This window comes from Ananas comosus, linkage group 8 (assembly GCF_001540865.1).
Source record: "Ananas comosus cultivar F153 linkage group 8, ASM154086v1, whole genome shotgun sequence".
NCBI classification, from domain to species: Eukaryota; Viridiplantae; Streptophyta; class Magnoliopsida; order Poales; family Bromeliaceae; genus Ananas; species Ananas comosus.
This window is the reverse complement of record NC_033628.1, coordinates 11,114,787-11,140,618: the sequence shown is the minus strand read 5'-3', so window position 1 is coordinate 11,140,618 and position 25,832 is coordinate 11,114,787. Positions and strand designations below refer to the sequence as shown.

The window sequence follows — 25,832 nt, the reverse complement described above, 5'->3', positions numbered from 1 at the left end:
ATGTTCTTGTTAATAAACGAGTCGAATACAAATTAAATTTTTCGGCTCGATACTTTAACAAGCCAGCTCGTGTTCGAGTCGATTATAAAACAAGCTAAACACAAGCCGGTGACTCATTGACACACACCCCACCCCTACTTCAAACTGACATGAATCCTATTTGGTATTGAAAATTATCTAAATTTTATCAGCCCAAAAAAGATTAGTAAAAAACATATTAAAAAATCATAAAAATTATATTATAATCTAATCATTACGATATTATATAGTATAATTTTATTTTTATAAATATTTTTTATCATATTTTTATATTTTTTTATTGTGCGTAAATCAAAGCCTTCCCAACAGAACTTCTAAATTAGTCCAGGATGTTATCACCCATCATAATATTAATATTATTAATATTATTATTATTATTATTATTTTGTTTGTTTGAGAAGAGTTGTCACCCTCATAGTTATAGTAGTCAGATGAATTATTGAGTAGTTGATTTCAGATATTACGTCACTGATTACATAAAGAAAAAAATAAAAAAAAGAAATTGAAATAATGAGACAAAACCTCCTCTCATTAAAAAGCTTGACTTGGATTTTTTATTTTTTATTTTTTTGGCCTTTCACGTGCCACATATTTGGATAAAAAGGTGGTTTCATATGATATCCAAACAGAACAATTTAAATTCAAATCTCGTTTAACTCATAATTCATTACAATAAAGATAATGTATAGTGATATTTTTAAATATCAGTACAGATAAAAAAAAATATTATTTGTTAAATTATCGATATTTTTTAAAAGTGCTGCTATATATGAGGTCGCTATATGTGGGGCCGCCTCGATGTTTGGTACCTACTACTCAAGCGATATGTGGCGGGCGAACACATAGCTATCGTAGTCCTCTCCGATCCCTGTGAGATTCTCACGGCCGAACTCCAACCGTCGAAACCCTACATCATCGTTTGCGGTGGAGAAGGAAATGGAGAGATAATGATCATTTTTAAAAAGAGCTTTATACAAAAGGACTCCGACCGTCGGAACCCTCATTAATTTTTAATTGAATTGGACTTTATATTTAGGTCTTAATAGATTTTTATAAAAAATTTTAAGGCATAAATGAAGCATTTATACAAAAGTGTTTTAAAAATATGTCTCTAAAATTTAATTCTGTTGTAGTGATTTTACTTAACTCTCTCTCATTCAAAATATATCAAACTTCAATATGAGTTTAGAATATTGTATACAAAATATTAAAATACCGTTCTATTATAGTTTTTTTTTTTTTTTTGAGAGATAGGTAGCACGCTACTCGCTTCGTTTATTTTATTTAGAAATAAACTTAGCTGAAAATGTGAATCAATTAGGATTCGAACTTGGGTCTCGAGTACCAACCACCAAGCCCTTTGCCACTTGCTATGGGGACGGTCAGTACCGTTCTATTATAGTTGAAATTAGTTGTTTTGGATCACTTTCTCTTTCATGGAGTTGAAGAATGGAATTATTAATTAGTGACACGACAAGTCAACTCCATGGTGTATACATTATATACTATCTTTGACATTTTAAGTCAACTTAGGATAAGTTCAATAATGTTTTGGACATAGAGAAGTAAATTCAATGGAAAATACACATCAAAGACGTAGCTTTTAGTTTTTTCTTTTCTTCTTTCTTGTAGGGTAAGTACTTCTGTATCAAAACTTCAATACAATGAATGTGTCGGCGAAATACCCAATATTTTATACTACTTGTCTCGTTACTTGCCTTATTGACTGTGAAGTGATTGTGATCGCTTGTAGCACTAATAACTCATTGAATCCAACACCAACCCAAATATTTAAATTCATTTATTAAATTCTTTGGTCTAATAAACATTATAGATTCACTTTTGACGGGTACTCGTCTAAAGATATTCAATATAACGATTCAGTCTACCAGGTCTCTGGTCTTATATTTCTATTCATTTTTTTTATTCGATGTGAGACTATTGAGGCACTACATTGATAACAATTAATAGCACAAAGTCAAAATAGGAATCTGACTTTGGTGACTTCGCCAAACTCAATATATTGGCGAAATTAATTGGTGATTTCGCCAAATTTAATGGTCCCCTCACTTTTTAGCAAACAAAACTAGATCAATTAATAATTAATAATTAATAAAGTTAATATATTTAATAAAATTTTAACTTAATTAGAAATAAAAAATTCAAATTAAAAAAGAAAATTGAAAAGGTGAGAAGTTCCAATAATAAAGAACATTGCTGAGCTACATGCGTACATTTTTGCCAAATAAATTACTTCGAAGGTCCAAGGTCCAAACATGAACTATTTCTGTTTCTTTTTGTTATTTGCAATGCAACTAACAATTACAGGAAAATTAGAAAAATCGATCGCATTCAATCTTATAAAATCTATTTTTTAAAAAAGAAAAAAAAAACTAAATCACACTTTAATTTGGTACTAAAACTTTAAATTATTGTAATCAGCCTACACAACTCGATTTAGTTTACTAAATATTAACATGTTGCTAATATGAAAGTGATACAACGTTATATAGATTACGACACCATGCATTTTTTCCAAAGTGTGTATGTATGTGTATATATATATATATGGAGAGAGAAAGAGAGAGTTCAGTTATGCTGCTTGTAAATTTTTTTACTGTTAATTCTTTCGATCATTTTTATCCGTTAGATTATATTATTCAATCGTATATCCCTTAATTTAATGGTAAAAAAATATACAAATACCAATAACTTAAAAGCACGGGAGCTCAATCCTATATACACGCACTTAGCATAAGGTCAATATGTAATGTCAAATTTTTTGACTTAAGAGGGCGAAGTAAATTCAATGGTAATTAAATACACATTCCAGGTGTAGCTTCCAATCTTTTTCTCTTCTTCTTTTCTTGTAGGGCACGATTCTTATCGCAACCCAACACGTATGCGAGTGAATTAATGTGTCGGTAAATGGCCCAACATTTGCAAATTATGTGTCTAATGTAAGTGTTTGCCTAAAATGAACCAAGAAGTAAAAATCTTGTTTGTCGCTGTTTTGATCATTTTGGGTTTAAATATACACCCACAAAGTAGATGTAAAAGCTAATTAACATTTTCTCATTAGCCTCGTTAATCCTTTATTTTTTAATATTAGAAAACTAAAAAAGGTATAGGGATAGGAATAGGCTCTTATCCCCTTTATACCCAAACGCTAATTTTTTATCTGAGAACAGTAATTTTTGGTTACCTATAATAACCGGTTATAACTATTCCCACCAACACCTTTCCATATTATCTATTCAAACGCTATTTTTTTTTATCCTCAGGAATAACCCAATTTTCATCCAAACACTATTTTTCTTATCCCATACTTGTACCTATACCTGTAATAGCTAATTCTTGCTTATACCCAAACCAAATGGTACCATAAAGTTTACACCGTACTATATAGCATTTCTCTAAAAAAAAAAAAAAAAAAAAAATACAACAGAGGGGAGGGTCTCCATATATTTTTACCAAACCAAAGAAAAATTTAATAACAATTTTCTTATAGCTTTTTTATTATTTATTTCAGTAAAAAGTGTATAAATTTTTTTTTTAATTTATAGACCATTTTGATTCAACTATCCAATATTTCAAAATTTTAATTTTCAGTACTCGATCTTTTAATTTGTTCTTAAGTGATTTGATGGCTCTTCGAATATAAAATTCAAGCTAATTTATTTTACGTTAATAAATTTATAGTTATACAAATTGCATAGTCAGTAAAAATAAACAACGCATTCAACTTTTGAAGTTAAAAAAGTCATTAATGAACTCAAATCATATAAATTAAAAAAAAAATCAGGTAGTAAAATTAAATTATTTAAAAGTTGGCTAGCCATTCAAATTGGTGATTTTTTTTTTGAGAAAATAATAGCACGCTATCTGCTTCATTAATTAAGTATTTAATTTTAGCTATAAATAGTAAGACAGCGAAAGCCTCCAAGCGACAAAAAATCAACAAAAAAAACAGAAGAAGAAAAAAAGAAAATTACGGTAAAGACAAAATCAATAGTCAGAAAGAAGGATGCAGCAAAAGTACGGTAAAGACAAAATTGGTGGTACTTTACGCTTCATATGTTTTTTATTTTTTTATTTTTTTTCTTTCTAGGAGTTCATTAATGTTATACATAAAGCTTAAACACGAAGCAATTTACAGAAACAAACAAACAAAAATAGAAAAGTCTATTTGCATGTGCATCCAATTTCTTCGAAGGTCCATCATTAATGTTTTTGTTTCTTTGTGACAAGAACATAGAAAATTTCTATTATCTCATTTAATCTTATAAAATTTATGGGGAAAAAATAATATTAATAGAAAGAAGCAATGCGCATCCACATGTAACAGATCGTTGTTGGAATTCTTGTGAGCGAGAAGTTGTACAGCATTTGCGCGTCAGACCCTTGAAATTTGTGGCTCTTAAAACGTGCGTTTAGTGTATTTTCTCCTCTGCAGTGATACACATGGTGAAATAAAAGTATCTATAAATAAGGAAAAATTTCAAATACCACCTTTTTGGTTTTGTACTTTCTCACTTTAGTATCTTGCGGTTTAAAATGTATTAATTTAGTGCTATGTGGTTTTATTTTTCTCATCAGTGACAAAATGTAACGACCCAGCCCACTAGCAATAATAACTCGTTGGGCCCAAGCTATCAGCCAAAAATGCTTAAGCCCAGTTATTATTACTAGTGTCTAAGTCTTTTATAAACTCAATGACAATCCCATTCTCATTCGATGTGGGATTATTGGGGTGTCACAGACTCCCCCGTTAAGGTCCTGACGTCCTCGTCAGTCCAATCATACACACAGCCTAAGATCACCAGGCGATGTGAGACTCGTCTTACTAGCCCGTCATCCAGACCCTGGCTCAGCCGAGACTCGCCACACATAGCTGGTGAACCGGCTCTGATACTAAGGCTTTTCAAATCGGCCACGGGGCGTGACACAAAGTTAAAACTAAAAGGTACTAAAGTGAATATTCGATAAACTTGAAGTTTTTGTATTTAATTTAACGAACTATTAGCAGAGAAGCTAACGAAAAAAGAAAAATGGAACCAAAGGACATTAAATTAATACACTTTAAATCACAGGATAGTAAAGTGAAAAAGTGCAAAACTATAGGGGTGGTATTTGAAGTTTATCCTAAAAATAAATTAGGAACATGATTGAGAGAACCTGGAAAGATCGTGCTTACGACTCAGTATTCAATGTATAGTGTGTTGCAGATCATAAATTTCGCCATAGTTTTTCTCATTAAAATGTAGAAAACAGATTACAGGACGAATCGAAACTCGAGTATAAAAAAAAAAAAGAGGACTTCCATTAAGCAATTGGTTCAAATTATACTTCACATATGCACGAATCGGAGAGTTTTTGTACAAAGCCAATCCCTTTATTTTGGCTTCTACATTTACCCCGCACAGCATAGTGTGCAAAAATGGAAATATGGCTTCGAAACTTTACACTCTACAGTTGTCTCGAACGTAAAAGAAAATTTCACGCACTGTGCTGTAAGTATGAACGGTATATACAAAGCCGTACGATATCTATAACGGCTAATAAGACTCCCGCCTCCAAAGCTCGAACATTATTCCGTCGGAAGAACAGAAAACTGCAGAACCAAGGAGAGGAGGGCTGCGAGGATGAAGCGGCGAATTGAGAAGAGGCAGGCTGCTAGAGTGAAGCAGAAGACTCAGAGCTTGTTGTGCTGGGAGTGGAAGATTCCGAGTCGTAGGAGAAGGATGCGGCGTTTGCGACGGCCTTGACGACGTCCTTAATGGGAGGCCGCAAACAAGGTTCATAGTTGGTACAGAATCCAATGACCGGTGCTAAAATGTTGAGAGAACGGCGTCGGAAGCAGCCTAGAAGTAGCGGGTCGACAAGTTGCACGTACAGTTTCCTATTGCTTAGACACGCGCTTGCCTGCAATATAGAGAAATTGATCCAAAAGGATATAAATGCGAGGATTAAGCGAATAAGTTGGTACTAACTCAATTTGGTTCGCATTCTGGCAATGTTAAATTAATCTCTCAAACTGCAAAGCAGCTAGGGCTTTGATCAGCTTAGTCTTATACTTGCAGCCTAGTGCTCTTTATGGTTAACGCATTCACATGTTTAAATGAAAAATTGAGGATACACCCATGCAACTCATTTTCCTGTGAATCTATTAGGTTCAAGAAACAAAGACCTAATAGATTCACAGGAAACTAGAAGAGTCCAGCAGTTGTGACAAAAGAGTCTGGGCATCTTAAGTAAACAAATATATGTATGCATATCAGCATATGCATATTATTCTCCAATGGAAATGACAAAAAGGAACAGGCAGTTGCTTACCCAGGCCAACAATCGCGGGGCCGTCTCATCATATACTATTCGCCCAGAGATCAACTCCAGCATAAGAATGCCGAAGCTATATACGTCAGACTTTTTGCTGAGCTTACCAGTTGCAACATACTCTGGATCACAGTAGCCTTGATTTTCCAAAATCCGAGTAAATACGTATGCTTCGTCCCCAGCAGGTGCGAGCTTAGTGAGCCCAAAATCAGAGAGCTTGGGATTGAAGTCGTCGTCTAGCAGAATGTTTTCGGCCTTCATGTCGCGGTAAATGACGGGCGGGTCCGCCAAATCGTGCAGGTAATGGAGCCCATTCGCTACACCAAGAATAATCTTGATCCGTGTGGTCCAGTCGAGTGGTTCTCGGTTGGGTGGTAAATCTATTTTTAGAAAAAGGCTGCCATTGATTAAAGGGCGAAATTCGGCTTCTTGAAACAAGAGATGTCACACTAAACAACAGGTACTATTCAAGAAATTAAACAAGCATCAAGCATTCAACTCCCCATTGTTGAAGATCAGTTTGCCGTTCCCTAATTTTCCTTGAATTGCATCAAAGTGAGGGAGGGTGCACTTTGCAAATTCCAAGTGAAGGAAAATTTGCAAATTTTCCTGGAATGACATAAAAGTGAAGGAAGGAACAATTTCCAAATTTAAAGGGAAAAGATTCACAGGTTAAATATAATACGAGCTATTCGAAGGCCTTTACATCCTCGACACAATAAAAGATGATGTTTCCACATATACCGAGCTGTAAATTATATTTCAGAAATCATGTCTCATCTGGCATCATTTGTTACCTTGAATGATTCAGAAGATAACTAATGAATAAATTACATACACTACAATAAAAAGAAAAAATAAGCAAAAACTAAACACAGGTCAATAAATTTGGCAGAAAATCCTTTTGTGATGATTATAAGAAGTAACAGATTCGATAATTCTACTTGCAAGAATGATAATATTTTTCAAAAGATGGAATAACACATTGATGAAAAAGAAATGATATCATCACCATTCTGTAAAGAATCTTATATATTTCCATAATTCCTCAGTCATCAAAACTTATTTTGTCAACTTTAACCAATAGTCTAATACTGAATTCTTTTTGAACATGTTATATGCTTTTAAGATCAAAATTATGGAGATCCACTCACATTGATGGAGTATATAATATAAAAACACAGTCAAATGCAACCAAGATCTAGCTAACAACAATTCTGATCAAAATCACATGCAAATTCATCAGATAATATTAAGAATCCCCACAGAATTTTATTTTATTTTTTTTGGTGGAAAGGAAAGGTATCTTACCAAACAAATGATCCAGTAAAGTGCCGTTCGGCATGAACTCGTAAACCAACAGCCTTTGGTCTCCCTCAGAGCAGAATCCGACTAAGCCAATGAGATTCGGATGCTTCAACATTGTGAGCATGAGAACCTCCGTTAGGAACTCCTTGTTCCCCTGTACCCCCATTTTTCTAAGCACCTTTACAGCGACCACCTGTTCGACGAAATGCCGCAGAGATCAATGCACAAAATTACATATACCCGTGCGGTAGATTACTAAAAAAAAAAGAAAGAAGCTCACCTCTCCCGAATTGAGCTTTCCCTTGTAGACATTTCCGAATCCCCCTTCTCCGAGAAAATTTGCATTGCTAAAATTCTCAGTTGCGATGGCGAGATCGTGGAAGGTGAAGTTCTGGGAATGCTTCTTCATCTCTGCAGAGGGGGCTGATGATGACGATGCGGCGACACTTGGACCTTCTACCCCATTAATCACAGAGTCGGTCACCGCAAAGAATAGGTAAAGGATGAAAGAAAGGGCGCAGGAATGAAGGAAAATCAAGAATTGAAGCAATGGGTGGTGATGTTGAGAAGCGCCTACTGAAGAAAGGTTCAAAGAGGGAACTACCGCCCGGTGGCGGGCTTGTGTTTCGCGCGATCGGAACGCGGCGAGGGCTCGACAGCAGGCTTGTGCTTCGCTTGGTCGGAACATGACGAGAACTCGACGGTGGGCTTGCAATTCGCTCAATTGGAACACGAAGAGGGCTCGGCAGAGGCCTCCCTCTTCGCTCAATCAGAACACGACGATCGCTCGGCAGGGGGCTCGATCTCCACTCGGTCGGAACACAACGAGAGCTCGGCGGTGGGCTCGTGCTTTGCTCAATTGGAACACGATGAGGGCTCGGCGGAGGCCCCCCTCTTGGCTCGATCAGAACACGGCAAGAGACCGCACTTCCCCAATAAATCGGAGCAAGACGAGGGCTCGCGCTTTGCACCGTGGGAATGAGAAGAGGGCTTGACTGTGGGCATCTCGGCATTTGCTCAGCCGGAGAACTCTGCAATGGCGGTGGATGCGGTTGTGGAGGAATCAGCAGTGCAGGAGGAGAATTCCATTGCGGCGGCTGCGGCGGTGTTGGTGGCGGCGGCGGCGGCGGCGACGATGATGATGGAGTATCGCTGCTTTGATCGATCGAACAGAAGCAACCCATTGTGCGATCGAAACCCGTTAGACGCTTTCTTGATCTTTCTCTTCTTTTCTAGATGTATATAGAGAGAGAGAGCGAGAGAGAGAGAGTGGGAGAGAGAGAGAGAGAGGAAATGCTCCCGTTTTAAATTAAACTAACGAGACGCTCTTCGCGCCAATTCGTTGGACTTATTGGGCCTAAAAATTTATGGCCCGAGAAGGCCTCTTTTTTTATGCGAAAATAACATGTATCATTCCAAGTTCAATTTTTTTAATTAAAAAGTTCTGAAAGGATACAATAATCATTTAGATAGCTGATGGTATTTTTAAAAATAGGCTTTTTTAAAAAAAAAAAAATCTTAAATTTAGAAGAACGACAATTGTAGTTCAATACTATCGCCTCCTTTCTACTTGGATATACTTTTTTTTAAAAAAAAAATCCCATAGATTTGGTCAACTCTTTCTTTTCTCCATAGTAAGCAACATTTTACTAAGCCGGAGAAAAAATTTTGGACTATTTCGTGCATATCCGCAAAGTGCTTAGATTCATACATTACAAATGAGATTTAAGCTTCTTTATTAAGAATTGGAAAATATATACAACCTCACCTACAGATTATAATCTGTACAACTGCCCTCTACCCTGTTACAACAGAACACTAGCGTCAAGCAAATTACAAACCCTAACCATTTCCTCTAGTTAATTTAGCACAACTGCACCCCTAACATACTCATCTAAATGGGAAAATAATATCACATAATTTCAAAGCTGCAAAGCTAAATCAGGTCTCGGAAGTTGAAGCCACAATACCTGAACCCGACAAGCTTGGCGACCGGAACCCCACTTTCAGGTCAGCAGAAATCGAGTCCGCCTTCACTTGTGCAGGAAAATCCTGCATCATCTTAGAATTGCAGCTAGTATCAGGCAAGAAGTTACCAGAACTTGATGTGCCCACATACCCTACTGTCGCAGTCGCTCTCGTGATAAATTGGCAGTGCATATGATTCTTCTGGATAAAGGGTGCCGGTCACCAAATCGGTCTCACTGTATTAAAGTGATAAAGAATTGAAATCATTAAGGTGAATTGGCTCCTTGGTCCCGATACTATCGACACTAAGCCTAGAAATTGTAACTCCATTTTCATATTTGGGTACCTTCGGATCCTCTAGTGTTCTGTAAAGATGTCGCTCTTGTATGATATTTTCATGTGAGGATGCTTCCTGCGTGGTGCAGGGTGACAACTTAAGTTGAGAAGAGTGATAAGCAAAATAATTAGAGGAGATTCTCGAGGGAGGTAATAGTTGCTTGATTCTTTTCTCAGCAATAGCCAAGCCAATGGGACCAAGGTTGGCAGCAAATCGAACCAAACTCCTTGCGTACGAATATTTGATGTGAAGCCGCACCTGCATTCATGATGTAAACCATCACAAGGGGCATTAGAATAAAGGAATGCAGCTTAAAGAGGACTCAACCGCTTCGTAGAAACCGCTATATATATAACCTCCCTAAAGCCTCCCTAAAGCTGCAACCATTGTAGGAATAATTATGATGATTTTAAGTAACCAAGAGTGAGATGATTACATACACTTACCGGCACTAGTTGTTTCCTCTCCCCACCAAAGCTTGTCAGCGTAGAAAGTTCATTCACACATGTTGACAAATAAGACTGCTTACACGTGTTGCGACGACTCTCATCCGCATCAGTAGGTTTCTTCCCAAAATTAATAGAAATCCCTTTCAATCCAGACCCTGCAGACATAGAAGTTCTAAGCATAAGCCAAGGAACTAGAGACACCAAAGCTGGAAGGGATGTTTTCCACCATATTATTAAGCGCTGGAGGCTAAACATACATGCATCATTTTACAGAAAGATACCTAGATATTCTTTATTTTTGGACTGTTTCTGTTCGCCGAGCCAACCAAATGTCTCTGTACTGCACAGACTGTAGGGAGTTCTCATAGACTTATTTGTATTCATAGAGTTGCCTACCGCCAATTCTTTCCTTGACAAATCGTTATCAAAGTTAGATAACCGACTGCTGTCCCCAGAATTAGCAAGTGTTGCATCATTGTTGTTGAACTCTGAAAAAGCGCAGTCAGAGGGTCTGCTCACTGTTTGCTTGATCTTTTTCGGTGGCCTACCCCTCCTCGCCAGTGTCTTTTGCGTTGGTTCATTACTGTCACCTTTTTCCCTCAAGTTCTCAAAGTTCTTCTTTGCAAGATCCCGTATAGATCGTGCCTGTAACAGTTCAACCATACATTGATAGCTAGCTTGCTATATGAGGGATGTTACCATGCAAGCTCATTAAAATGATGCAACTAATTGTAAAAAGCAAGTCCAGTACCTGCTGATAGTAGATGGTGTCTGGTGCATTGTAGTGCATAGCATTTGAGCTAATCAGAAAGACATCCCTCTGCACATACATAAAAGTGATGGTGAATATCCAAAATGCTACCCGAGATGTCAATCAAGCAAGCACTACTCTGGCAGCAATTATAGATTGCGCATCATACGACCCTTCTTCTAATCTCACCAAAAAGAATTATACAATTACATAACAAGAAAAAGTAGCAGGCTCTGCCATGATGAGATGACGATGAAGTCGTCACTTTATTTCCTCTAACCAAGGGTACAAGTCCGCGGGAAACTGTCGGTCGCATGTTCACCATACATCACACAACTAACTGAAAAGCGACACAAAATTTGTATGACACCTGAAACTCCTAGCATCTATCATAGTATTAATAATTTTGAAGTCAAAAAAAGGGGCCTGCCAAGCTGCACCTAGCAAAAAAGTTTAAAAAGAAATATCAAAGAACATATAGGAGGCGAAAAACTTGATACTCAATTTAAAGCAGTATGAGTACCACTAAAATCAATGCTTCCGCAAGACAACTAAATTCTGTTGCCAGATACCTATGGAAAAACTCATTTTCTTTTATACAATAAAGCGCAGGAATACGCGATAAGAGATTCATAGAACTCGTACAACCTCGAACTGCTCCAAGTTTACATATGCACCATCCGAAAGCTTCTTGCGGATAGTCCCAAAGTCCATCGCATGTCCAATAATTTCATGGTAATCCGGCAGCTGTTTGCGCACCAAACATCAGTCCATCAGCAAAAGAGAACTTCGCCTATGAATATTGAGGAAAGAAGACAAAACAGAATTGCCTATTCGTGGGATCTAATGCCGCACCTCCTCGGGATCCACAGGCTCCGAGAAGACACCAAATGTATCTTTCCTGGTGAGTTGCACCATAGAAACAGTAATTAAGAACCATGATCATAATAATAATGATTATATATCAATTTTTTTTTAAAAAAAAATGACAGGAGAGCACTCACTTCTGGAGTCTGTCGAGGATGAACACCAACAAATTTTTCTCCGGCAAAGGTGTCGTCGGCCCGCAAACTGTTAATTCCCCTGTTCACAACACAAATATATATCAACAAATAATAATATTAATATGAAAATATCCACACCGACCGTTCCTAGAGCAAGTGGCAAATGACTTGGTGGTTGGTACCCAAGACCCAAGTTCGAATCCTAATTGATTTACATTTCCAGCTAAAAATTTATTTCTAAATAAAATAAATAAAACGGGTAGCGTGCTACTTATCTCTCAAAAAAACAAAAACATAAAAATATCCACTAAACGAACAGAGAATTTTCTCTCTCAAATTTAATGCATGATCACAAACCTTGACGAGGATCCGTCGCTTTCAAGGAATTGTGCGATTTGGCCTAACATTGAAAGGAAAAAAAATATATGAATAAAACAAAATAGAAATTATGAACGTAGTAAAATAGTTTTTCTAATAAACCGAACACCGATGAGATCATACGAGAAACTCCGATCTCGAAATGATTGATTCGAGTTTACGTGGTCAACTCACGCAGAGGAGACAATCGTACGACACGGGCGCATAGAGATCCCGCATCCCTGGGAGGGGAAACCGTACGGGAAACGTCCGCATTTATTAAACTACAGGGAAAAACCCCCGCGTCCCCCGCAAATTAAAGGGACAGGTTATTATTAGAAAAGCATTAATTCTCGGTAATTAGCGGAGATCGTCTCCAACCTTATCCCGATCTCCATAGCCGGGGATCTTCCGCTTCCGCCGGGATGCGGCTGCGCCGCTGCCGGAGACGGAGGCGGAGGGGGTGGAGTCAGCGCGGAGAACGAATTTGAGCTCCTTCTCGCGACGCTTCCCAATGAGCTTCTCCTCCTCCTCCTCCTCTGCATCGGCGGCGTCGTCGAATTCGGTGTCCGGCGAGGGTTTAGGGGGTTCGTGTTTAGGGTTCCGGCGGGTGGATCGGCGAGCAGGGGAGTGGAGCGGGGGTCGAGCGCAGGGATTGAGGGTGGAATTAGGGTTAGGGTTTGGATTGTGGAAGCGGAGGGAACGCTTCTCGAGATCGAGGAGAGAGAGGCGCCCTTTCTTCTTCTTCCTCCTCCCCCTCTCCACTTTGGCCATAGTGGAAGTGGGGCCCACTCCTCTCCTCTCGCTCAGACCAGGGGCGCTATTTACGTAATTCTTTTTTTTTTTTTTTTTCTTTTTGTGTGTGTGTGCGTTATATTATTTGGAGCGGGTGACGTGGGAGTGGGGCCCCCGATAATATGATCGAAATATTTTTTATAATAATAGAAGGCATACAATTTTAAAGATATTTTTATTTTTTTATTCTTTATATTACAAAATTTTAATTGCAAACGGTACAAAAAGTGTGTAGTCGTATAATTTTTTGCGACAGTAATAATCAAAATTTTAAAATATTAAAAAATAAAAATATGTTTAATTTTTAAAAAACTTTTTTTATTATAGAAATAGTATTTTTTAACTGTATAGTAACAAATACAGAGCTATTTTGGATGCGGGCATTTTGGATGGGAACTGTTTTAGTCGTCTCTTCTTCGTATAGTCGTCTACACAAAAAAGAATAATTTTCAATGAAATTGTACGCTGATTGTTTCATAATTTGGTCTCACTGAGTTAATTTGAAACAAAATCAAGTTATTCACCAGATGTACGAAGCTTGAACCAGTGATCTCACTCACCGATACTTAGTTTGCTTGTGGAGCATATTTGTTTAATTCAAAGCGAAAAGAGAAATTGTTTACAGCTAGAAATACTCAGTTTCACTTTTTGGTTGACGTAAAAAACAATTTTGTATGTAATTTAATATTTTTAATATCATAATTTTTTTCCCTAAATAATGGCAAAGGCATTTAGAAAAAATAAATTGAAAAAACTAATAAAAAGTAATTGTCGTAACTTTTTGAGAAATACGTACTATCTATAGATTGCAGTTGAGATGTATATCATACAATTTAATTTATTTAAGAGTAGTATGAATTTATTAATTATATGAGATGATTAGTGAAATACCTTTATTTATTGAATAGGTGTGATGTTTGGATTGTCAATTTTTTTTTTATTCCTTGTAAGACGTGTTTGTCTTTTCAATAAATATAAAAAATTATCTTTTAGCAAAAATATTCGACAAAAAACCTTTTTTTAGTAGTTTTTATTTTTTTAACAAAAAATTTTAAAATAGAAAAATTTTCATAAAATTTGGAAAAGAATTCTTAATAACCAAACACATAAAATATTTTTTAAATCAGAAAATTGTATTTTAAAATTATGTTTTGAAAATCGGGCATTTTCATATATGGTAGTATGAAAGTTTTTAATAAGATAAAAAAATATATAGTCATTTACTTTCGGCCAATTTGCATAAAAAATTCACTTATTTTGGGCTTTTGCAAAATCGGGCCATCTTTTTGGCTTTTGCAGATTCGGTCCGCTTTTTCAGCAAACTGACCAAAATACCCTTATACCTTTTTCTCTTTCCTCTTTCTCTCTCCTCTTTTTTTCTCTCGTTCTTTTTTCTTTTTCTTCCCAGAGAGCGGCGAAGATGGAGCGGAGGTGCTCTTATACCTTTTTCTTTTCTCTTTTTTCTCTCGTTCTTTTTTTTCTCTCTTCCTAGAGAGCGGCGAAGACAGAGCGGCGTCGCCGCCGGCACCCCCACCTTCCTCGCTTTCGATCCCCCTAAGGCCGGGCTGTGACTTTTTTTTTTTTGCAATTTTCTTTTCTTTTCTTCTCTTACTCTCCTCCACAGTTTCCGACGACGGCGCCTCTCTCGCTCTTCCCTGCCCTTCCCGTCTCTCCTTCTCCCTCCTTCTCTGCTGCCTCCGACGACGATGCATCTTCGCCGACACCGACGCCGACACCGTGGAGATCACTGCGGCGCTGCAGCCTCGGAGTGGGGGGTCTTTAGCAGCGTCGTCACCGACACCGTTGCTATTGACAGAGAGGGTGACAAAAAAAAACAGAAAAAAAATAAAGATAAAAAATTATATAAAAAAAAGGATGAAGATGAAATTATATCGTTAACTACAAAAAAATTACAAGTTGCACTATTTAAGATGTAAACTGCAGCTTTAAAATAAAATTACACTTTTTAAATAAAAATTACACTCTTTGAAAGATATTTACATTGTTTCTCTTCTTATTGCACTCTTTCAGATATAAACTGCACCTACTAAGATAAAAATTACATTCTTTAAATGAAAGTTGCACTGTTTCTCCTCTTGTTGCATCATTTCTCCTCTTGTTACACTATTTTTTTATCTTAAACTGCACCCATTTAAGAGATATTTTTACTGCTTTTCCTCTTGTTGCACTGTTTCTCCTCTTGTTGCACTGTTTCTCCTCTTTAAAGAGGAGAAACAGTGCAACAAGAGGAGAAACAGTGCAACAAGAGGAGAAGCAGTATAAATATCTGTTAAAGATGTGTAGTTTAAAATAAAAAATAGTGTAATAAGAGGAGAAATGGTGCAACAAGAAAAAAAACTGCACCCATTTATCTTAAACTGCACTCATTTAAGAGATATTTATACTGCTTCTCCTCTTGTTGCACTGTTTTCCTCTTGTTGCACTGTTTCTCCTCTTAAAGAGGAGAAACAGTGCAACGAGAGGAGAAACAGTATAAATATCTGTTAAAGATGTGTAATTTAAAATAAAAAACAGTGTAACAAGAGAAAAAATGGTGCAACAAGAAAAAAAACTGCACCCATTTATCTTAAACTGCATCCATTTAAGAGATATTTATACTGCTTCTCCTCTTGTTGCAATGTTTCTCTTCTTATTGCACTGTTTCTCCTCTTTAAAGAGGAGAAACAGTGCAACAAGAGGAGAAACAGTGCAACAAGAGGAGAAGCAGTATAAATATCTGTTAAAGATGTGCAGTTTAAAATAAAAAACAGTCCGACCCCGTTCGCCGTGATCGCTGCCGCTGCGACGATGGGATCGGGCTGGGGGTCCGCGGCGGACGCGGCGTCTCGACGTCGTCCTGGGAGAAGTAGAGGCGCTGGTCGGCGGCTTCTGCGCGGCGGCGGGAGGAGGGGCAGCGCCGACGGAGAAGAACACGCGCGGCGCTGGTGCCGGCGTAGGTTGCGCTTCCGCCTCCCCCTCCTGCACCCTGCCGCTTGGCCTCCCCTTCTTCTTCTTCGCCGTTGTCTTCTTCTTCGCATCCAGCCCGACCCCGTTCGCCGCGGCCGCTGCCGCCGCGGCGACGGGATCGGGCTGGGGGTCTGCGGCGGTGGAGAAGAGGAGGAGGGGGTCGCGGGCGGTGGAGAGGAGGGTGAGGAGGGGGGCGACGGTGAAGAAGGATGGTGAGGAGGGAGGCGATGGTGAGGAGGGAGGCGATGGTGAAGAAGAAGGCGATGGTTCGCCTTTTTTTTTCAGGAGAGAGAAAGAGGAAAGCGAAAAAGTAATAAGGGTATTTTGGTCAGTCTGCTGAAAAAGCGGACCGAATCTGCAAAAACGAAAAAGATGACCCGGTTTTGCAAAAGCCCAAAATAAGTGGATTTTTTATGCAAAAAGGCCTTTACTTTCTATCAAATATATATAACAACGAGTTACATTTTTGTTTTAACAGAAAATTGTTTTTAATTTAAAAATCAGTTAAGGAGTAAAAAAAAAAAAAAAAGGAAAAGTTAAGTTTAGGCCTTAAGAAAAGGCCCAAAGGCCCCCACACTGAGGTTGAATAAAGGTTAAAGATCGAGGNGCTAGCCAATGGGAGCCGAGCACGCGGATCCCCAACGTGGCACCCAATGTTTGCGCTCTCGCGCTTTTCGAGTCCCGCCCAAATTCTCGTTTCCCCTCTCCTTGCACTTCTCTCCCTCCTCTCGCTCCTCTCTCTCTCTCTCTCTCTCTCTCTCTCTCCCCCTCTTTTTTCTCCCATTCCGAATCCCTAACCCTAACCCTAACCCTACTTGCACGGTAAGATTTCTCTCCCTCGCCCCTTTTCGATCGGTTTCTCACCGATCTCGCCCGCAATCTCACCGATCTACGCGTTCTCTCGCAGTTTCCGCCATGAAAGGGGCCAAATCGAAGGCCGAGACCTCCAAGGACGACACCAGGTGAGCACCCTTTTTCCCCCTCTCTCGATCATTATTAAATCTCTAGGGGTTTGTCTATCTAGGGATTCGTCGCGTGATTCGCATTTTTTGTCCGTCTTCGAAGGCTCTCGGTGAAGAGGAAGGGCGCGGGTGCGGCGGGGAAGAAGCAGGCGAAGAGGGAGAAGAAACTCGGGAAGGATCCCAACAAGCCGAAGAGGCCTCCGAGCGCCTTCTTCGTTTTCATGTAATCAGCCCTTAAAATCTCCCTTTCGATCGCTCTTTTAGGGTTTCGTTATAAACATAAACATAAACATAAACATTAATCTTTTAATATTTGCTAATCTTTTGCGGTTTTTATCTGAAGGGAGGAGTTTAGGAAGCAGTACCAGGAGAAGAACCCTAACAACAAACTTGTCTCCGTTGTAAGCAATTTCTCCTCTTGGGCTCCAACTACATTGTCGTTTTCTAATTTTTTTTTTCCCCAATTTTCTGTAAATTTTTAGATTTTTTATTTTAATTTTTTGCTGTAAATTAGGTTAGCAAAGCTGGTGGAGCTAAATGGAAAGCTATGTCAGAGTCGGTTAGTAATTATTTCAGGCAAATTGCAAATTAATACTACATGATTCGATATTATTTGTGATTACTCCATATGATTTTTTTTTCAAAAAAATTTCTCCATGTTCTTTTCCTCAAAATGCAGGAGAAGGCCCCTTTTGTGGCAAAAGCGGCAAAGCGCAAGGCTGATTATGAAAAGAGCATGGCTGCATACAATAAGAAGGTATTAGCTTATTCCCTGAGAAAAAAGAGAGCTTTTTCGCAGTTTGTAGATGTTGTGCGATTCCATTGAGTTTGATCTGATAATTACAAAATTCTTATTTGGATTGATCTACTATCTTCTGCATGTTGGGATTAGGCCGAGGGCGATGATGAAGGGAATGCTAGCGGTGAGGAAGAGGAAGCATCCGACAAGTCCAAGTCTGAGGTCGAGGACGAAGAACAAGAAGAGAGTGGAGAGGTAAATACTATTCTCCCTCCTTACTTCGCAAAAGCACCAATCTATTTTAACCGGTACTGTTAAAATACGACTTACGATATTGTTTATTGCAGGAAGAAGATGATGAGGAGTAAATAGGTAGTATGGGAATGTGGGGGTAGTAGATGGGGCTTGAGTTGCTTCTCTTTCACTCTGTTGTTATGGGTAGATTTTTAAGATATGACTAGTAGGTGTACCTAGAATCTATGTTTAGCTCAGTAGAAAAGATGCATTGCTTTTAGTTGCTCTGTTTCTTATTGTTTTTCTACTTTTTCAAATTTGTCCCCTAACCCCCCATGTTGAAGGTTCTTGTGTTTCTGTTCACTGCTACTAATCACTAACCAGAAGCCTCTGGTTTTGTTCGCCTTCTGCTGTTCTCCATGTGGTTGTTTCCTCTGTACGTAAAATTTTGTTTTCAGCAAACGTAGATTTTGTATGTTTTCTGCATGTGTTAGTTGATAACTGAAAGTGCAAGTTATGCGAATCAAGCATCTGTAATTTGCTTGTCTTAGTTTCCGACTTCTATAACTGGTAGGGCTGATAGGTATTCAACACTTTTGCCTTAGTTTCCGACTTCTATAACTGATAAGGCTGATAGGTATTCAACACTTTTATACTTGCTAGTTTCTTCACATTGGTGCATATCATATGACCAAATGTATAAGCTGGTCTATTTTGTTGGTGGGCCATATAGCCCCTAAGTTTTGGAGATTTCAGTGAAGTGAAGCTCAACATTTTTTTCTTTTCTTTCTTTGTTGAAGCATTTAGGCAAAAACTAGACTGGTTTAGGTCTCTCTGCCACAATGCTTGAGGAGTACATGGAGTCACATTTTTTGCAAATGCAATATGTTATGCTTGTTCCGTAAATTCCAGGCTCCATGCCTTGAAAATCACTTTCGAATTAAAGTTAAATCTGCTTTATGTATTTTGTTGAACAATACTGCATCAAGAATAAGCATTTGGTGGACTCTAATGAAAATCATTCGGTCTTGCACTGCTCTTATCATGCATTATTTTAGCATTCTGCAAGCCAAGCTTAAACTAAATTTTACTGTTGTCTACATTAATGGATTTTATTTTATTTTATTTTATTTTATTTTATTTGGAGTATTTGCCTGCCGGGTTTTATTAAAGGTAGGAAAAGATGGAATAAATATTATTCGAGGGCTTCTAGTTTAACCAACCAACCAAAGTCTCATGAATACTGATGTACGGGAAGTGTGGTTCGTACGGTAACAGTCGCATTTCATTTGCTATAATGGGAGTCCCAGAAGAGGTTACTAGAGGTTTCTCCGTACACAAGGACTACGGCATTGGAATGAGAACGGTTAATAAAACCTTGTGATTACGTAATTTATAGTTTATTATTTACAATATTAATAATTTCAGCTTGTTATTTGTCCCATTTAAGAATTGTTAAGCTACATATCTAAAAAATAATTTCCTTTTTATCTTCTTGTTGGGCACACTTTCGCTGTCGTGCATAAGCTTTCTCGGATTTTCCATAATTTCTAAGCGAGCCAGGCTCGGGTTCGGTCGACCTTGGGTTCGTGTTACCGCGACAAATCAGGTCGAACCTGGTCGGACACGACTGGGTCGGGTCATGCAACTCGGGTTCATCTCCCCCCATTCCCCCCCATTAAACCCTTCTCCCGCGTCGGGCACGGGGAGCGACCGACGCTGCGACGTCGCGCACGCGCGATGGCCACTGCTCCGAGCAAATGCCTCCTCGTCACGGGCCCTCCCGTAAAACACCCGCCCCCCTCTCTCTCTCTCTCTCTCTCTCTCTCTACTTCGAAACCCTAGTGCTCGAGAGAGTTTCTGATCAATGGTCGGTGGTTTTGGGATTGGGATTTGTGGCGCAGGGCGTGGGGAAGACGACGCTGGTGATGAGGGTTTTCGAAACCCTACGAGCCTCGCACCCTCACCTCACCATCCGCGGCTTCTACACGCGTACTACTCCCTCTGCCCTAATTTCGCCTTCCACCATACCTTCGCTTCGCCTAATCGTGTCTCTATTGGCGTTGTAGGGGAGGTTCGAGAGGGCTCCGAAAGGGTTGGGTTCGAGGTCGTCACCCTCGACGGTCGACGCGGCCCCCTCGCTTCCTCCAAAATCTCGAGGTTGATTTTTTTTTTTTTTTCCTGAAGTTTCTAATTTGGTTTGTTCCTCTGAACTGATCAACTTTGTTTAGTGTAGAGTAGTTGTAACATGCATTTATATGCTTACTTGCGATCTTCCTTTTATCTGATCATATTGCAGTGATTATTTAACTTCTGACTTAGTAAGAGGTGAAACACCAGCTCATTGTTTAGAGCTTTCTATGTGATTGTTGTGCTAATTGTATGGAGAAATTACATCCTGATTTCCTATTGGTTGTCGTCGGAGCAAGGGAGTAATTTCTTGGTGGGCCTTTAATTTATCCCTGTTTACCATAAAATTTATCCCTGTTTACCATAAACTCTCGTACTAATTACGAATCACTGCCTACATTGGCTTATTTGGCTCACCTATTTTAGACTGGAATTATAATGAGATTCACTGCTTCTGATAGTTGTTGTATGTTTTACGGGAATCGGATTCGGATTCCCATTCTACTCTAGAATGGAAATATGAGTCAATTTATTTATGGTCCAATCCAGCTTTGAATCCTGAATTGGCCTATTCTGGAGTAAACCACTCAAAATCTCTTTCGCAAATACATCCCCCTCCTCTCCCTTCATCACTCTCCTCTCCCTTCACCAAAACCCTATTTCAAAATTCTAGGTGTCCTGGTTGTCCATTTCAATTTTCAATCCAATAATGAACCAAACAATTGTGGATGATTCGTCATTCCATCTTCTATTCCAATGCAATCCAATCTTATTCTCCATTTTCATTCCAATCATGAACCAAATATGCCCTTAGTGAAGGTGAAGTTTGGAGAGCGTTGAGGGATCTTCACTAGTACATCTTCAAAAATAGTACAGCAACATTAGCTGGCACTCCGCAAGGGAGCTTTCATAAGGTTCTATGGTTCTAACTAGACCTGCCCTTTTGGTTTCACATATGCTCGAAAAAGTGAAGTTCTCACTCAAGTGTCGCCCCTTTTTATTGTTAGCTCTTATGTAGAGCAATTTAAAAATATCTCAAGCTGGAACGTGCTGTGAACTAAATCTCTGGTGTGGTACTACCGATTATGGCATACAGTCTCAACTTCTCAAGTATTGTGAAGAAAAGTTACAGATTTGTATGGCATGAATTTATCTTGATTGTTGAGAGGTAGGTAGCATGCTATCCGCTTCATTTATTTCACTTAGAAATAAATTTAGTTGGAAATGTGAATCAACTAGGATTCGAACTTGGGACCTCGGGTACCAACCACAAGCCCTTTGCCACTTGCTCTAGGGACGGTTGGTAATTTATCTTGATTGTTATAACATAGAACACGAGTCTCTTAGTTACCGAATGTTCGATATATGATCCGGCTACTCCCTTGATTACTCACCTATGTTTTATTTGCGTAGAGATTTTGTAACATTTTCGTCTTTGATTTCTTTGATTTCTTGTCTGTGCACATAGTACAGCTGATCCTTTCTCCTTTTGGATCCACATAATTTTGTCCTTGATATTGCAGCGCAGAGTCACTTAGATGGCCTACGGTTGGAAAATACAAAGTAGATGTGGCATCATTGGAATCATTGGCATTGCCCGAGTTGCAGGTAAGCAGTGTTTTGTAACTATCGGTACCATTTTTAATTAATCCAAGAACTGTCTAAACCTGCCATACTTATTCATTGATGAGCTATAGGCATGTTATTACTGGTGAAAGGCGGGATTGTCTGCAAAAAAAAATAGGTCCCTATGATCCAAACGAGCTTCAAACACGTTTTGAAGCCAGCAGGCATGGCTTGGTAGAAGCTTGTGCTCTCAATACAGGGTGATAATAGGATCTCAACTCACACTGCATAAGATTCTGATAAGTGTAAAACAATCGCCACTCCCCATTATGTATTGTGGTGTAGAGCAGCACGCCACATTCAAGGAAGCATCCTTTAGCATAGGGATGCAAACGGGGTGGAAGAGGGAGGGGATCAGTGGTGGGATCTCCACCAGCCTGGATCCATTTGCATCCCTACTTCGGCACGGCAGGAAATTCATGCTTGAAGTTGTTATGTTGGTTGCATTACTTACTAAAAATCTTGCGATGTCAGGTCAAAGAGGGAACTGATCTCTTCATTATAGATGAAGTCGGTAAGATGGAGTTGTTCAGTTCATCCTTCTTCCCAGCTGTCCTCAAAGTTCTTGAGTCTGGCACCCCAGTTTTGGCATCCATACCTATACCAAGGTTCGGCCGCGACATCCCCGGGGGTACTCCTCTCTCTTACTCAATATACAGCTCGATGAAAATGATTATGCGGAGAAATAAATTTGTTGAATTATGAAATGGCCTAACTACAGAAAAAAAAAACAAGTGCTGATTATTCTGATTTGTATATATATGTTGCTTGAAATTGAGATGCAGTTTTTGCTGTTTGCTAACGTGTCGTCGAATCGCGAGATAAACTTCATTTCATGTTTTTGCAGTAGCGAGGTTGAGGAACCATCCTGGTGCAACTGTGTTCACAGTAAATGCAGGAAATAGAGATACGATTCGAGAAAGTATTTACAACCAGTTGGTCGACATGCTGCACAAGCATTGATTCCCTCCCCCAACTCCCCGCTTCATGCTTGTGTATACAAATTGTTAAAATTTCGTTAAGTCTTATCTCACCACCCTTCGCTAGATTAATATTCCCTTGCATTTCCTTCTGTCGCTGACCGAGACTTTCTACTATTCTGCGGTTTTGTTTTCAGTCAAACCAAGAAATTCGTAGTGAATCTGGGAGTTTGTTTGTCGTCAATTCCATGCTGTTTATTATTCGAAAAGCTGTATATTTTTAATTCCAGTTTTTTTTGTTCCTTTCTCCTTCTGTTTTGTCAACAGAGAAAAACTCCTACAACAACGTTGTTAATTTGTGGTCGTGTAGGACGACCTTTTGGATTGGACTCGGATCCAATTAAAGAAGAGGTGTCGATCGAGCCCAAGCCGAATCTTCTGATATGTATCCTTTCCAATTCGTTTTATTGTTCGGCTACCTAAAAAGATCGAACAACATTTACGCCCATGTTGTGGGTTTTGAAATCATATAACTAGAATTCTCAATTTAAGTTGAGGTGCACTTGTAAGCACGGAGATCTCTGTGTTTGAAATAACTACGGGCAATGTAATTTGCAGTATTTGATGTTTTTAAAAAATTAAAATTTTACCTGTTTTTAACACTATCCATCTTATGATCAAAAATATCCTGCACCCAGTATTAAGAAATTCGATCGGTGGGCCGTCCATTCCATTGCTGCGTGTCGAATTCGAAAAATGTGATTTTGATGTAGACTCTTTAGCAGTGATCCATCCATCTCTCAGTTAGGGCTTGTTTGTTTGTTTGCTTGCAAGTAATTTTCACATTGAAAATGACTTTTCGATTGAACTGCAGTTCTATTGATTTTTCGTTGTTTATTTGATAAAAAGTTAATAACTTTAGAACCATAATTACCTCTCTTTTTTTATATTACAAAAAAATTTGCACACCTTTTTTTTTATTTATTTCACTCATAATTTTCACACTAGCATGTAAAAAAGATAATTAAAATTACATTAATTTAATTTTCCATTATTTTTTCTATTTCATTCTCTTCGGTAAGCGGCTTCAGCACCACTTAGAATGAAATCAATCAATTACGGCTTTTTAAAAAGTGGAGTTTCAACCCTCACGATGAATCAAACAACAAAAATAAATATATACCATCGAAAATTATTTTACCCCATCCATTTTGGCTAGTCAAATTAACGCAATTTCATTCTATAGTATTGCAACAAAAGGCGTAATGAACATATAAAAAAGCTGTGTTGCGAACATCAACCGACCCACGAATACTACTATTCTCCAAACCAAGTATAATAATAATAATTAACATTAAGGGCATGCTTGGTTCATGATTGGAATAGGAATGAAAAATGAAATTGGATTGCTTTAGAATGGAAAATGAAACGACGAATAATCCAAAAATATTTGGTTCATTATTGAAATGGAAATCGGAATGAAATTTAGAGGATTTTGATTAAGAGAGAGGAAAGTGATGAAGGGAGAGGAGATAGATGTTGATGAAAGAGAGAATTTTAAATAGTTTACTTTAAAATGAGCCAATCTGAGATTCAAAGCCGGATTGGATCATAAATGGATTTGGCCATTCCCATTCCGGAGTGGAATAGGAATCCGAATTCGATTCCTATAAAACAAACGGCAACTATCGGAATCAATAAATTTCATTCCTATTCCATAGTCTAAAATAGGTGAACCAAACATACCCTAACATCCGAAGAAAGAAACTACGTACATGCATGCTCGTCATGATGATAGCGAGTGGGATTTGATTACTACTACCACTACTAGTATATATATATTCTTCGCGTTTATGAATCGTTACATTCGAACACATACACTGCACGTAGCTGGATGGTAAAGAGAATTAGCAAGCGCTTTATTAATTTGGACCACGCAAGTGTTTGTGCAGAGCTTATCCGGGAAGCTAAAAAGGAGCGGCTTTCACATGATTTGTGTTTTGCTGTAGGACCTCAAAAAGCCGCGGAAAGATGGGAGAAAAGCAAAGCTAGCTGCTACCTTTCATAACGTTGCCATTATCTATTTTAAAAAGTCTCTTGTACTGTTTATGCCCACCCTTAATTTCCTTTACAACCCACATAAACTCTTTCTTCTTTTTTCTTTATTTATTATGGAGTGATGTGTGTTTGCCCACCTAGCTAGCTAGTCAAAGTGGCCATCATCAAATGGCCTCAATGACACTAAGACGATTTGATTGCGCGTAGTTATAACAGTACTACAGTTGTAACTGCATATAGATTTAAATTTGGCGTTTCTTTTGATGCATTTGAATTCGAGCGTTGCAGCTGAAGAAGGGTAATTTTAAATAAAGATAAATTTACCTTCCTAATAATCTGTTTAATAGATTTTCTTCTTTTTTTTTCTTTTCTATATAAGGGGTAGTCTCAGGATTTTAACTATAAAATGATAAAAATTTGTAAATGTACTTTTCAGCTACATGTAGCCGGCGCCAAACGAAATATTTATAACTATAGTGTTTCTAATGGATCAACCAAATAAAATGCATATTACTGTATTTTTAGCTATATGCATTTTCAACTATATTATATTTATAATTATTTCGAACCGAACAGTCTCTCAGAGGAGGAATTCTACACTATCACACTTACACCACATCATCAATAACAAGTCAATTACATTTCTTCTTTTCAAACAAAAGTACAATAAGAATACTTTTTTATAATCATGATGGAACATATATCTTTAAAAGGAGACTTTTAATTGGTTTGTTACGCCACGTCACCAATATATCCGTTGCATTCTAGAATTTTTCCTCTCAGAGAGCAGATATATATTTTTTTATTTATATTTTTTTATTGCACGTAACGTATTACATCTGCAATCTAAAA

General features: G+C 38.2%; 4 protein-coding genes across 6 annotated transcripts; 2 read left to right on the top strand and 2 right to left on the bottom strand.

The window, feature by feature from the left end:
* LOC109713813 (probable serine/threonine-protein kinase PBL21) lies at positions 5,347-9,124 on the bottom strand. Of its 2 annotated transcripts, none has more exons than XM_020238039.1 (5): positions 8,261-9,124; positions 7,964-8,139; positions 7,687-7,876; positions 6,376-6,755; positions 5,347-5,964 (listed from the first exon to the last, which is right to left on the bottom strand). In XM_020238039.1, exons 1-5 carry the CDS (start codon positions 8,865-8,867, stop codon positions 5,716-5,718), a joined length of 1,602 nt encoding a protein of 533 aa, XP_020093628.1. In that variant the 5' UTR covers positions 8,868-9,124; the 3' UTR covers positions 5,347-5,715. The 2 variants fall into 2 exon arrangements, with proteins under 2 accessions (XP_020093628.1, XP_020093629.1); XM_020238040.1 differs by having other exon boundaries at positions 7,964-8,136.
* LOC109714339 (bromodomain-containing protein DDB_G0270170-like) lies at positions 9,388-13,379 on the bottom strand. Of its 2 annotated transcripts, XR_002217316.1 has the most exons (11): positions 12,931-13,379; positions 12,550-12,592; positions 12,193-12,271; positions 12,044-12,089; positions 11,837-11,935; positions 11,189-11,257; positions 10,719-11,082; positions 10,429-10,592; positions 9,998-10,246; positions 9,654-9,887; positions 9,388-9,485 (listed from the first exon to the last, which is right to left on the bottom strand). XR_002217316.1 is itself a non-coding variant. In XM_020238922.1 (10 exons), the coding sequence occupies exons 1-10, from the start codon at positions 13,321-13,323 to the stop codon at positions 9,885-9,887; spliced, it is 1,509 nt and encodes a 502-aa protein (XP_020094511.1). In that variant the 5' UTR covers positions 13,324-13,379; the 3' UTR covers positions 9,388-9,884. The 2 variants fall into 2 exon arrangements, 1 of the variants encoding a protein (XP_020094511.1); XM_020238922.1 differs by having other exon boundaries at positions 9,388-9,887.
* LOC109713826 (HMG1/2-like protein) lies at positions 17,074-18,703 on the top strand. Its single transcript, XM_020238057.1, has 8 exons — positions 17,074-17,133; positions 17,219-17,273; positions 17,377-17,496; positions 17,617-17,674; positions 17,788-17,832; positions 17,953-18,030; positions 18,166-18,267; positions 18,360-18,703. Exons 2-8 carry the CDS (start codon positions 17,227-17,229, stop codon positions 18,378-18,380), a joined length of 471 nt encoding a protein of 156 aa, XP_020093646.1. The 5' UTR covers positions 17,074-17,133; positions 17,219-17,226; the 3' UTR covers positions 18,381-18,703.
* Positions 19,884-23,231, top strand: LOC109713825 (cancer-related nucleoside-triphosphatase homolog). The gene is made up of 6 exons (XM_020238056.1): positions 19,884-20,031; positions 20,151-20,238; positions 20,316-20,406; positions 21,900-21,984; positions 22,477-22,633; positions 22,850-23,231. The coding sequence occupies exons 1-6, from the start codon at positions 19,987-19,989 to the stop codon at positions 22,963-22,965; spliced, it is 582 nt and encodes a 193-aa protein (XP_020093645.1). The 5' UTR covers positions 19,884-19,986; the 3' UTR covers positions 22,966-23,231.